The sequence below is a fragment of the Carcharhinus amblyrhynchos genome, chromosome 14 (assembly GCF_965287045.1).
Source record: "Carcharhinus amblyrhynchos chromosome 14, sCarAmb.v2.hapA, whole genome shotgun sequence".
Taxonomy (NCBI): Eukaryota; Metazoa; Chordata; class Chondrichthyes; order Carcharhiniformes; family Carcharhinidae; genus Carcharhinus; species Carcharhinus amblyrhynchos.
Genome location: NC_137337.1, coordinates 28,547,294 through 28,561,449, shown reverse-complemented (window position 1 = coordinate 28,561,449; position 14,156 = coordinate 28,547,294). Strand labels below are relative to the sequence as shown.

The following is a 14,156-nucleotide window of genomic DNA, read 5'->3' as shown; positions in this document are numbered from 1 at the left end:
TCAACACAGGAGATTTAGAGCTTTAAAGAGTGATGTGGATGAGAGAAGTGGTCTTGCTTAATATTTCCTTTCATGCTAAAGGTGCCAATCAAAGAATAGCTGGATGGAGATGGTGAAAGAGTGAGCAAGAAGATCCAGTCCCTCTAGAAACCAAGACTGGAAAGTAAAATGTACTCATTGGATCATAGTGGTGAAAGTTATAGAATATTACCTAATGAAGGTAGAGATTGTTGGGATGGATAATGGTAGTTAGGACCTTGTTAATAGAATATGAATAGAATCCTGAGAACTGAAATTACAATTTTATTTAAACAGGTAATGAGAAAAAAAATTACTGTGATACAAATTGGTTAAAGAGCCACATGTTAAAGTATTTTGGATTAATTGAAGCACATGAGATTAGGGTTCATTTATAGGACAAAATTATTCCACTGGGAAGGGAAACAAATACATCACCTATCAAGATTTGAATAATTCCAAGTTTTTAATCTTTCAAAATGACCTTGAAGCTGTACCCTTTCATCTAAAACTTCAGAGGAAAATTTGCTACATATGCTGATGATTTTACAGTATTATGTTGATTTGAATCAAGCCAAGCTAAATTGCAGTTTGCATGAAGCAATTAATTGGTGGTCATATTAAAGTTCACATTGTAGCTTTACCAAAATTCCCATCATTGTCTCGTCAAAATTTTGGTTTTATTTAGTACCTTTTTTAGAAAAACGTTTTTCAATTTTAAGTCAAAATGTAAGAAACCAGACAGTTCTATGTGACATTTTAATCTTCTAAAATTACAGCCTATATTGTGACAACATTTATGTTTGGCTTTGGCTCAAAGTTTAAAGTGGGGACAGATTTTTAATTTAGCAGTTCAGTCACGCCCCTACCTCATTTTGAGTGTTTGGGTATCAAGTGAAGGCAGAGGGCAACTCACTTGGGACACTTCCAGCCTGCTACTTGGGTTTGATAATATAGTAACTCAGCAAGGCACGAATACTTTTGTTTGGACGGGGGTCCATAAGGAAGAGTTTGGAAAGAAAGAAGAAATTTGTGTGTAGAAAAATATGTTATACTGGGAATCATTCTAATTAGCTTTCATTATATTTTGCTCAAGGGTATTCTTGGGCTTTTTGAAAAGTTTTAATTTAAAATTTGGCATTTTTAAATGCAAAAGATTCACTAAAATTGGTTCAAAGTTTAGAGTTTGGTCGTCCCAAGCTCGCTATAATTTTCATTTTTCTATTTTACTCAGAATAGTTTGAAAATTCAGTTGTCTATCGACGCTGAACTAGGTCTTACCTTTGTTAGATTTTTATTTGTGGTTTTTGTACTATCAATATTTCATTACTTTAAAAATGTGGATAAGCTGAAACCATATTTTTTAATTAGAATAAAACATTAGAATCTTTAAAGTTTTTTTTTCAGTGGTTCAGCAATGCCAAACTTGATGTTTAACAAATGTGAAATACTGCTAATCTTTGGAATGTCTTTTCAGTTTGCAGTGAACATGTTTCGAACATTACCACCATCGTCTAACCCCACAGGAGCGGAATTTGATCCTGAAGAAGATGAACCAACACTGGAGGCTGCATGGCCTCATCTACAGGTACCAAATACTTACCTGTAATCAAAAATTCTTGAGCATTTTTTAAAACATTTTTCTATTTCCTTTTTGTTTCTTTTCTGTCTTTTGAAACCTTTTAGTTGTTTTATTTATTATTTACATTCTAACACAACATTTCCATCTTTGAAGACTGCTTAAATGCATTCCGTGATGCATCATACATGAATTGTTGTCTAATCTGAAAAGATTGATTTGCTTTTGGGTTTCCTGTTCAGTCAGCTGCTGAATACAATAGTGCATGATTTCTCTGGCATGGAAATGACCTTGAAGCAGTATCATTTTGAAAGTTTTGTTCAGACGTCTTTAAATGCTGCAAATTAAATAGTGTTCCATATCATGCCCTTTGGCAGTATTCCAACCCCAGTTGATATAACTGGACTGGAAAATCTCAGACCGTAACTTTAAAACGTGGAGGAACAGAGTCACAGGACCACCAATTAGTTCTAACAAAAAATTAAACATGAAAATATTGGATTGAGATACAATATTCCTTACTCCCTCCCTTAATTTGATAATTACATACATTTTAAGGTTAACATGGATTACGAAGTGTTTCTTAAATTACGATTGTTCACTAACCACCATAATCCCTTTTAAGCAAACAAAATGACTGTGGTTAAATACATGCATGCCACTCTGAGGACATCCACATGCACTAACTTGAATTCAATCACCCCAGATGACTGTCACATAAGAGTTTTCAACTCCACTCTAAAAGCACACTTTTAAAATCATCTTTCCTAACAGGTTTGCAAAGATGCAGACTTTCTAAGGAACAGGTTACAGTCCAGATAACCAGAGAATTGGGACAGAAAGAATGTTTAAGATGACTAAAGTTTAAGAGCATAAGGTACTATTGAGAAGAATTCAAGGAAGAGCAAACAAAAGATTCTGACTTAGAGACAATTGTAGTAACCAGTTTTAAAGTGGGACAGAAGACTTCAAATATAAATGAAACATTTGATGCCATTTTATACTATTTGGGAGGTGAGAGTTAAAGCAATTGCAAACAGTTTATTCTGTAGTCAAGATAAAGAAAATCCCTTACTGGTTTGCGTTCCAAGACCTAGATCATGTTTTCCAAGTGACACTTCGAAATAAAGCTTCTGCTCTGCATTCAGGATTTACACCAACCTCTTTAGAATTTCTTTGGAGTATAAAATGGCATCAAATATTTCATTTATATGTGAAGTTACTGTTACTAGAGAGGCGGTGCTCGACAGACTGGAGGGGCTGATTGTGGACAAGCCCCCAGGACCGGATGGAATACATCCGAGGGTTCTGAAAGAAATGGCGGAGGTGATAGCGGATGCCTTGGTTATTTTCCAGACGTCGCTGGATTCCGGGGAAGTGCCGGAAGATTGGAAAGCGGCTAATGTTACGCCGTTGTTTAAGAAGGGTGCCAGGCAAAATGCGGGGAATTATAGGCCGGTTAGTTTAACGTCTGTTGTAGGTAAAATGTTAGAATCCGTCATCAAGGAGGAAATAGCGAGGCATCTTGAGGGGAATTGCTTGATAGAGCAGACGCAGCACAGTTTCGATAAGGGGAAGTCGTGTCTGACAAATTTACTGGAGTTCTATGAAGATGTCTAGGGCGGTGGATAGAGGAGAGCCGGTGGATGTGGTCTTTCTGGATTTTCAGAATGCGTTTGACAAGGTACCTCAAGAGGTTATTGCAGAAGGTCAGGGGACATGGAGTTGGGGGTAGGGTGTTGGCGTGGATAGAGGACTGGTTGTCAAATAGGAGGCAGAGAGTGGGGGTCAGTGGGTGCTATTCGGATTGGCGGTTGGTGACTAGTGGAGTGCCTCAGGGGTCGGTGCTGGGGCCTCAGCTATTTACCATTTATATAGATGATCTGGAGGAGGGAACCGAGTGTATGGTGTCGAAATTTGCTGATGACACCAAGATTGGTGGAACGGCAAATTGTGCGGAGGGTGTGGAGAGTCTGCAGAAGGATCTAGATAGGCTGGGCGAATGGGCCAGGAACTGGCAAATGGAATTTAATGTTGGCAAGTGCGAGGTGGTCCAATTTGGTAGGAATAATGGTGGGAAGGATTATTACTTACGTGGAGAAAAACTGCAGCAGGCGACGGTGCAGAGGGACCTTGGGGTCCTTGTGCATGAGTCGCAAAAACCCAGCTTGCAGGTGCAGCAGGTGGTCAGGAAGGCAAATGGGATGCTGGCCTTCATAGCGAGGGGGATTGAATATAAAAGGGAGGTCTTGCTGCAGCTGTATAGGGCATTGGTGAGGCCGCAGCTGGAGTACTGTGTGCAGTTTTGGGCGCCGTACTTACTCTCCCCCACTCTCCCCCTCCCCCCCCCCCCCTCTCCTTCCCCCCCCCCTCTCTCTCTCTCTCTCTCTCCTCCCCCCCCCCTCTCTCTCTCTCTCTCTCCTCCCCCTCTCTCTCCCTCTCCTCCCCCTCTCTCTCTCTTCTCTCTCTCTCTCTCTCTCTCTCCTCCCCCCCCCCTCTCTCTCTCTCTCTCCTCCCCCCCCCCCTCTCTCTCTCTCTCCTCCCCCCCCCCCTCTCTCTCTCTCTCTCTCTCTCTCTCCTCCCCCCCCCTCTCTCTCTCTCTCCTCCCCCCCCTCTCTCTCTCTCTCCTCCCCCCCCCCCTCTCTCTCTCTCCTCCCCCCCCCCTCTCTCTCTCTCCTCCCCCCCCCCCTCTCTCTCTCTCCTCCCCCCCCTCTCTCTCTCTCTCTCCTCCCCCCCTCTCTCTCTCTCTCTCTCTCCTCCCCCCCCTCTCTCTCTCTCTCCTCCCCCCTCTCTCCCTCTCTCTCTCCTCCCCCCCCCTCTCTCTCTCCTCCCCCCTCTCTCTCTTCTCTCTCTCTCTCTCTCTCTCTCTCTCTCTCTCTCTCCTCCCCCCCCCTCTCTCTCTCTCTCTCCTCCCCCCCTCTCTCTCTCTCTCTCCTCCCCCCCCCTCTCTCTCTCTCTCTCTCCTCCCCCCCTCTCTCTCTCTCTCTCCTCCCCCCCTCTCTCTCTCTCTCTCCTCCCCCCCTCTCTCTCTCTCTCTCCTCCCCCCCTCTCTCTCTCTCTCTCCTCCCCCCCTCTCTCTCTCTCTCTCCTCCCCCCCTCTCTCTCTCTCTCTCCTCCCCCCCTCTCTCTCTCTCTCTCTCTCTCCTCCCCCCTCTCTCTCTCTCTCCTCCCCCCCCCTCTCTCTCTCCTCCCCCCCCCTCTCTCTCTCCTCCCCCCCCCTCTCTCTCCTCCCCCCCCCTCTCTCTCTCTCCTCCCCCCCCTCTCTCTCTCTCTCCTCCCCCCCCCCTCTCTCTCTCTCTCTCCTCCCCCCCCCCTCTCTCTCTCTCTCTCTCCTCCCCCCTCTCTCTCTCTCTCTCTCTCCTCCCTCTCTCTCTCTCTCTCTCTCTTCCCCCCCCCCCTCTCTCTCTTCCCCTCCCTCTCTCTCTCTCTCTTCCCCTCCCCCTCTCTCTCTCTCTCTCTCTTTCCCCCCCCCCCTCCTCCCCCAAGCACAGTAGAATCTCAGTTGAAATTAAAACCAACCTGCACACACATCTTTCATCCAGTTTTACCCTCCCAGACACAAGCATTAATGTAAACACACTGAAAACTATACCTTTTTTTCCTAATGTTTACCACTGCAAATATAAATCCCTTAGAGCTACCTTTGTTTTCCTAACAGCATCAATTTGTCCACTCACATGGGACAAGGTTCTGTGTGTTTTCTCCTCTTTGGTGCATTAGTAAAAGTTTGCATTTGTGTTCCAAATCCCAGACTACTGAGACAGGTTTATGGCAAATTTGCCAGGTAGGTTTTGAAACAAAATGTTCATGTTGGTCAGCTTTGGAATTTTTTGAACATTGTGCTTTAGCAAACAACTAGAAGCTTGCAGCTTCCAGAAGTTGAAAATTGGTCCAAACTCAACGCATAAGAAGCCATTCAGCCCTTCAGATCTGCACCAACTCTTAGAGCATCTTATGCGAACTGTCCCCGTACCCGGCATTTACTATGGCTAATCCTCCTAACCCTAACATCTTGGGACACTCTGGCCATGCTAAATTACCTATCTACCTAACCTGCACATCTTTCAACTGTGAGTGGAACTTCAAGCACCCAGAGGAAGTTCATGCAGACACTGGGAGAATGTGCAAACTCTAAACACTGACCCAAGGCTGGAATCAAACCCAGGTGCCTGGCACTGTGAGACAGTACTAGCCACCATGCTGCCCTTATTGTTTGGGCTTGTTCGCTGGAAGGCAATTCTAATTGAAAGTATATCCAAGCTTGGTTCTTCTGCAAGTGCTGACAATTCCAAGGTCTGCAAGATACTACCCTTTTCAATCAAAAAAGGTTTGATTCAGATAGTGAGAAATCAGTTGAGTATGATGTGATGTATGAATGAACTTCTCGTTTTCCTGACTGCATCTAATGAGACTGAGTTGCCAATACTGTGGAATCCACTGCAATATAACAATGAATTTCATGCTGGGAGCTTCAACCTTGCATAATAACCCAACATAAGCCTAATGTGACTCTCAAATTAGACTCCTAATTTTCTTTAGCATTATCTCAAGTATCTGAGTATAAGATAAAGGACAGCTATTTCCAGTATCATTGGCCTAAGGATGCTATTGCCAAGTATTGTCTCCATTTTTGTTCTATCACCTGTGAACATGAAATAATCAAAAGTTCAAGAAAACAGTCACTGGGTTTGAACAATTCTATCAAAACTTTTTTCTCAGTATTTCAGTTCTTGAAGGCCTTGCTCCTCAGTTGTCACTTTCTTTCTGTATGCTGAGACCAGAACCAGATCAAAACTGACCAACAAGCTGAAGCAACTACTTTGAAGGTTTTTGAACAATAACTTGTAAATGAACTTAGTTTGTTTAAAGCTGATATCAGATAAATCAAAAAGGCAATTATTAGGTCAGTGACCAGTTGCAGATCAATTATGTCAAATCCTTTTGTATTTCTTCTCCCTATGTACCATCCAATATTTCACACTCCAACTATAGCATCTTCATCACTCTTGTGAATACGAATACAAAGTATTCATTTGAAAACCATCCATCACCTCTCTCCTGGCAGAAGTTTCCATTTTGGTTTCTGCCCTTTTGTGTTTTTTTTATATATCCTTTGTTTACATTTCTTTTTAAACTCATTCCTGCAATCTCTTTGGTCCTGAAGACTTTCTGCAGCATGGAACTCTCAGTATATGATGTAAACATCCCTTTTTTTTGCCTTAACCTACCCTGTATGTACTCTGACATCCAGGTGAGTTCTAGATTCGGGCATGCCGTCCTCTTTGTGGATATGTATTTGTTCTGAAGCCTCTCTCTCCTTGAATGACTCCCACTTCTCAGACAATGCTTTCATCCATTGTTTGCTGGAGCTGAGAGAGAGAGAGAGCTAAGATTTTACCTGTTAAAAACCTGTTTAAAATAAGTTTAAAGCACTTTACTCTTTGTAGAACTGTTTAAAGCATTTATTTATTGTATTTACTGCTTTAAGAATTCTGAGGGTGTGGTGAAAAGGCATTTGTGGACCAGCCTGCTTTAAATCAGCGCCAGGTTTAAAAAGGAGGCCTGGTGTAGACAGCGGGCAGCGTCTGAGCGGGCAGCGGAGTGAGGGGGAAGCAGAGTGAGTTAATAGGGCTTAATATCAAAAAGGGCTTGAAAGAAAAAAGGCCAGGTGAGTTTGTTTGAAAAAAAAACAAGGAAAAAAAATTTTTTTCAAAACTGCTACAGCAAGAAACAAGGAAAAAAATTTTTTTCAAAACTGCTACAGCAAGAAACAAGGAAAAAAATTTTTTTCCCCATATAAAAAATTACAGTGAATAATGGAGGGGCATGTGATGTGTGGTTTCTGTATGATGTGGGAACTGGCGGACCCCAGGGTCCTTCCCAGTGACCATGTCTGCAGTAAGTGCAGGTTGCTGGAGGAGCTCCAGCTCAAGGTGGATGAGCTGGCCTCTGAGCTACAGACACTGAGGCTCATCAGGGGGAGAGAGGGTGCCCCTAGACTGGCTAAATCTAAGGGTCAGGGACAAAAGGGGGCTGCTGGGAGGAGGAGGAAGGGGGGTGAGGAGCGGAGGCCTTAGCCTCTTAATCTGCATAACAGGTTTGAGGTTCTTGCTTCCAGTCTGGAAGAGGACGAGGCAGGTGAGGTTGGTGAGCAAACTGCACATGGTACAGTGATGCAGCAGGACATAGGCAAAGAGAAGGGGAAAAGGAACGTAGTAGTGATTGGAGATAGTGGGGTGAAGAGTATTGACACTGTCCTTTGTCACAATGACAAAGTGCACAGAAGGGTGTGTTGTCTGCCTGGTGCTCGGGTACAGGATGTCGCAGCTGGGCTGCAGAGGAACCTGGAGTGGGAGGGTGAGAACCCGGTCGTTGTAGTACATGTGGGTGCCGGCGACGTAGGCAAAGTGCGGACTGAGGATCTGGGGAGGGAGTATGAGAAGCTGGGAATGGAATTAAAAAGTAGAACCGACAAGGTGGTCGTCTCTGGGCTACTGCCTGAACTGAGTGCAGACGGGCGTAGGCTTGACAGGATAAAGGAAGTGAATGGGTGGCTCAGGGATTGGTGTGGGAGGAATGGGTTCGAATTTATGGGGCATTGGCACCAGTATTGGGGTAGGTGGGACTTGTTCGGGCGGGATGGGGTTGGTCTGAATCGTGCTGGGACCAGAGTGTTGGCGAATCGAGTAAAGAGGACTGTAGACAGGGCTTTAAACTAATTAGGGGGGGGGAGGGTGCGAGGGTAGGTGACGCTACGAGGTCTAAAGTTAAGGATAGGGTACAGGTAAGGGAAGAGACCGAGGATGTCCCAATTGGTGGCGTTACGGCAAATAGGGTCCAGGTGAAGGCTGGGATGAAAGCGCTTTATCTGAATGCACGAAGCATTCGGAATAAAGTGGATGAGCTGGTGGCGCAGATCGACACAAATGGATACGATCTGGTGGCCATTACAGAGACGTGGCTGCAAGGTGACAGGGACTGGGAGATGAATGTACAGGGCTATCAAGTGTTTAGGAAGGATAGGCAGGAGGAAAGAGGGGGTGGCGTAGCTCTGCTGATTAAGGATAGTATCAAGGTGGTAGCAAGGGATGATATCGGAGCCAAAGAGCAGAACGTGGAATCGTTGTGGGTGGAGATTAGGAACAGCAAAGGGAGGAAGACGCTGGTGGGTGTCGTCTATAGGCCCCCGAATAATGATCTGGAGGTGGGGCGGGCTGTTAACACGCAAATAAGTGCGGCGTGCAGGAATGGGACGGCAGTAGTTATGGGAGATTTCAATCTGCATATTGATTGGTCGACCCATGTTGGACGAGGTGGGCTCGAGGAGGAGTTCTTGGAATGCTGCCGGGATAATTTCCTTGAACAGTGTGTGTTGGAGCCGACGAGGGAGCGAGCTATCTTGGATCTGATGCTATGTAATGAGGCGGGTAGAATTAGGGACCTTGCGGTGAAGGATCCTCTTGGAGAGAGTGATCATTGTATGGTGGAGTTTCTGGTGCAGATGGAGGAGGAGAAAGTGGGTTCCCAGACACGCGTCCTTTGTTTGAATAGAGGGGAGTATGGTAGGATGAGAGAAGAATTGGTGAATGTGGACTGGGGGAGTGCGTTGGAAGGTAGGTCTGCTGAGGAGCAGTGGAGGATCTTTAAGGAGATCTTTCTTGGTGCTCAGCAGAAATTTATTCCGATAGTTAAAAAGGACAGTAGGAAGAGAGGTAATAAGCCGTGGATAACGAAGGAGGTGAAGGAAAGTGTTAAATTAAAAGCGGAGGAATTTAGAGTAGCTAAGAGTAGTGGGCGAGAAGAGGATTGGGAAAGGTTTAAATGTCAACAAAGATTGACAAAGAAGTTGATAAAGGAGGGTAGGAGAAGCTATGAGGCTGGGCTAGCACTTAATATAAAAAAGGATAGCAAGAGTTTTTATAAATATATAAAAAGGAAGAGGCTGGCTAGGGTGAACGTTGGTCCTTTAGAGGATGAGAAAGGGGAGCTAGTGGTAGGGGATGGGGATATGGCTAAGGTCTTGAATAACTTTTTTGTTTCTGTCTTCACGGAGGAGGACGTGAATAATTTGCCGGGTGTTAGCGATGGAAAGGTGGTAGGAATGGAGGGTCTTAATGACATTACTGTTACTAGAGAGGTGGTGCTCGACAGACTGGAGGGGGTGATTGTGGACAAGTCCCCAGGACCGGATGGAATGCATCCGAGGGTTCTGAAAGAAATGGCGGAGGTGATAGTGGATGCCTTGGTGGTTATTTTCCAGACGTCGCTGGATTCCGGGGAAGTGCCGGATGATTGGAAAACGGCTAATGTTACGCCGTTGTTTAAGAAGGGTGCCAGGCAAAAGGCGGGGAATTATAGGCCGGTTAGTTTAACGTCTGTGGTAGGTAAAATGTTAGAATCCGTCATTAAGGAGGAAATTGCGAGGCATCTTGAAGGGAATTGCTTGATAGGGCGGACGCAACACGGTTTCATTAAAGGGAAGTCGTGTCTGACAAATTTACTGGAGTTCTATGAGGATGTGTCTAGGGCAGTGGATAGAGGAGAGCCGGTGGATGTGGTCTTTCTGGATTTTCAGAAGGCGTTTGACAAGGTACCTCACAAGAGGTTATTGCAGAAGGTCAGGGGACATGGAGTTGGGGGTAGGGTGTTAGCGTGGATAGAGGATTGGTTGTCAAATAGGAGGCAGAGAGTGGGGGTCAACGGGTGCTATTCGGATTGGCGGTTGGTGACTAGTGGGGTGCCCCAGGGGTCGGTGCTGGGGCCTCAGCTATTTACCATTTATATAGATGATCTGGAGGAGGGAACCGAGTGCAGGGTGTCGAAATTTGCTGATGACACCAAGATTGGGGGAAAGGCAAATTGTGCGGAGGGTGTGGAGAGTCTGCAGAAGGATCTAGATAGGCTGGGCGAATGGGCCAGGAAATGGCAAATGGAATTTAATGTTGGCAAGTGTGAGGTGGTCCACTTTGGTAGGAAGAATGGTAGGAAGGACTATTACTTACGTGGCGAAAAACTGCAGCAGGCGACGGTGCAGAGGGACCTCGGGGTCCTTGTGCATGAGTCGCAAAAACCCAGCTTGCAGGTGCAGCAGGTGGTCAGGAAGGCAAATGGGATGCTGGCCTTCATAGCGAGGGGGATTGAATATAAAAGTAGGGAGGTCTTGCTGCAGCTGTATAGGGCATTGGTGAGGCCGCAGCTGGAGTACTGTGTGCAGTTTTGGGCGCCGCACCTGCGCAAGGATATTTTGGCCCTGGAGGGAGTGCAGAGGAGGTTTACTAGGCTGATACCGGAGTTGAGGGGATTGAGCTATGAGGAGAGGCTGAATAAACTAGGCTTGTACTCGTTAGAGTTTAGAAGAATGAGGGGAGATCTCATTGAGACGTATAAGATGATGAATGGGATGGATAGGATAGAGGTGGAGAGACTCTTCCCGCTCAAAAAAGACAGTAGGACTAGGGGGCACAGCCTCAAGATAAAGGGGAGGCGGTTTAGAACGGAGTTGAGGAGGAACTTCTTCACTCAAAGGGTGGTGAATCTCTGGAATTCTCTGCCCGTTGAAGTGGTGGAGGCTGCCTCGCTAAATATTTTTAAGAAGCGGGTTGATGGGTTCTTGATAAGAGAGGGGATTAAGGGTTATGGGGAGAGGGCGGGAAAGTGGAACTGAGCTACAACAGATCAGCCATGATCTTATTGAATGGCGGGGCAGGCTCGAAGGGCTAGATGGCCTACTCCTGCTCCTATTTCTTATGTTCTTATGTTCTTATTTCAAGAAGCTGTTTCCAGACCATTTTGTCAAACATCTCAACTCTGTAAAATTAACCTTCTACAATTTTAAAATCTTTTATACCTGACCTATCTTTTACCTTATTCATATTAACTTTAACTACATTAAACACCATCAAATGTCTTCCCTTTCCACATTCCCAATTTCAAACCTGCATTTTGTTGCTACGTAAAGGCAAAAGGAAATTGTGCTGAATCTATTTAACAATTGCATCCTTTAGCATTTGCATTGATAATCTTCCATTTAATACAGGGTTGTTGAAATCACCTATTTTTGTCCTATAATTCTGTTCTTAGCAATTTCCCTATATACTGGCCTTTCTACCCCTCTCTGACAGGTCTACAGTATATTTCCAGAAGTATGATGCCTTTTTCTGTTCTCCAGTTCAACTTGTATTATTTGATCCTCCTAGCATATCTTTCTTACAGCTGTGATTTTTTTTTTAAACCAATATTGTGACCCTACTTCCTCCTTTTTGATGCCGTTCTTAATCCTGTCTGAAAACCCTGTATAATCAGGAATGTTGAATTAACATTTAAATCCTGTAATAGAAGAAATTTGCAAGATAATAGAGAAGGAGTAGGTCTAATTAAAATGCTCTGAGAACTGGCTCAGATAAAATGAGCCAACTGTGCTATTATAATTCAAAACTCTGATTTCTCTAATTTAGTCAGTCGGTTTAGCTTATGATCATTCATTACTGATGCCGAGATAACACTGGATGATTATGGTTTTAGCACTACAAATCCCAACACAAGTTGAAACATAACTTGTATTTATATAGTCATTTTAATGTACGAAAGGTCCCAGTGTGCTTCACGGAAGCAGAAAGAAAATAGACATTGAAACAAAAGCGCTACTAGCGGAGAGTCCAAAGAGGACACAATATCTGAGACTGGCTAGGAGAGTATTAGAGTAATGGAATTTAGAGGTGGGCAATTTTGAATTGGAAGTAACACTTATGGTTGGGAACTCAGCTTGAATAGAATGCCATGTCGCAAACAGTTCAGTTCAATCTTGCATTGTGGACATGGAGAGGCATAACGTATAAGATGATGAATGGGATGGATAGGATAGAGGTGGAGAGACTCTTCCCGCTTAGAAAGGACAGTAGGACTAGGGGGCACAGCCTCAAGATAAAGGGGGGGCGGTTTAGAACGGAGTTGAGGAAGAATTTCTTCACTCAAAGGGTGGTGAATCTCTGGAATTCTCTGCCCGTTGAAGTGGTGGAGGCTGCCTCGCTAAATATTTTTAAGAAGCAGGTTGATGGGTTTTTGATAAGCGAGGGGATTAAGGGTTATGGGGAGACGGCGGGAATGTGGAACTGAGCCATGACAGATCAGCCATGATCTTATCGAATGGCGGGGCAGGCTCGAAGGACTAGATGGCCTACTCCTCCTATTTCTTATGTTTATGTTTCTCATAATTTGTGATGGGGGCCAAATGCAATAGCTCAAAGTAGTCTTATCAAAGTTTGGGTATCTGAGTAGTGTACAGCCTGGAGATGGTGTACAGTAGAGCTGGATGTAATTCAAATGGTGATTATAGTTCCAAGTCCAGATGTTGTATTGCTTAGATGGGAACTTCAAGATGGTATTTCCTGTAGGTGTTGCTATTGCCCATCTCTACTTATTACACTTGATCAGCTGCAGTCCATGTGGCATAGCTATCCACAGTGTTGTTTTGCAGGAAGTTCCAGGATTTTGACCCAGCAACATTAAAGAAACGTTGATATAGTTCCAAGTCCAAGATGTTGTGTTGTTTGTCGGGGAACTTCAAGATGATGGTATTTCATGCCCTTGTCCTTCAAAATGCTAGAAGTCAAAGGTTTGGAAACTGCAGGAAAAGTGAAATGGTGAGGTTTGTTTGGCTCAAACCTCCCACATTTCTTCATCTAACCCTGTGTAATCCTCTGTACCAACCTTTGTGTGGAGGACCGCATTTCCATTTCTTTCTCACTCAAGAGGCTTATGAGCATATTTTGGTAAGATGTGTGAATTCCAAAAAAATTGAGAATAAAGAAAGTAAAAAACCTGCTGAGCAAGATTAAGGCATCACTGGCTGAGGCATGTGGTGACGTGAAATTTAAAAGCTAAATTTGAAGAATAGAAGAGAGTTGGGTAGAATGATTTTGTGGAGACCTGTGCAAATTGCATGAGCCTGAAGGGACCAGATTTTGCTGGTAGGTGTCTGAACAATGCATCCTATTAATGTGCAAACTGAGCATATTGTGTCTTGTGTTGAGAATCCCCTGGAGAGGAGCTAGCCAATTTGTGCCATACCACTTTTGGCTTTGTGAAAATGGCATCTTGTGCTTAATCTTACTATGATTTCAAGTAGTTATTTTGCATGAATGTCCATTAAACTTGTTACAGAAATAAAAGCAAAATAGTGCAGATGCTGGAATCTGAATCAAAAACAGAAAATGCTGGAAAATCTCACCAGGTCTGACAACATCTGTGGAGAGAATAAGGTTAGCTGTATTCTCTTTACAGATGCTCTTAGACCTGCTGAGATTTTCCAGCATCTTCTGAACTTGTTATAAAGTTGAGTAGTCTAGTCATTAACAGTGTAAGTAAATCTAATGACTGCCAATAACTCCTGTTGCTCAAAGTGAACTATTTACATAAGTGGATTTGTAATTCCTTGAGGTTGTGAATTGTTTTGAGATTGTAAAAACATCATTTCGTAAGATTTCCTTTTGTCGTTTTTCCCCTCTCAATCCTACCTTCCTATCCCTTCCCTCTTTCTATTTCTGGTTTGATACGGCATTCG

The 14,156-nt window shown here is 44.3% G+C and overlaps 1 protein-coding gene across 4 annotated transcripts in view; it reads left to right on the top strand.

The window, feature by feature from the left end:
* ppp2r5ca (protein phosphatase 2, regulatory subunit B', gamma a) overlaps window positions 1–14,156 on the top strand; it is a 141,953-nt gene that overhangs the window by 74,079 nt on the left and 53,718 nt on the right. For all 4 annotated transcript variants that reach the window (XM_080202503.1, XM_080202502.1, XM_080202505.1 and 1 more), the window contains one exon: window positions 1,496–1,606. In XM_080202503.1, the coding sequence (XP_080058629.1) occupies window positions 1,496–1,606 (111 nt within the window). The remainder of the gene's footprint in view (window positions 1–1,495; window positions 1,607–14,156) is intronic.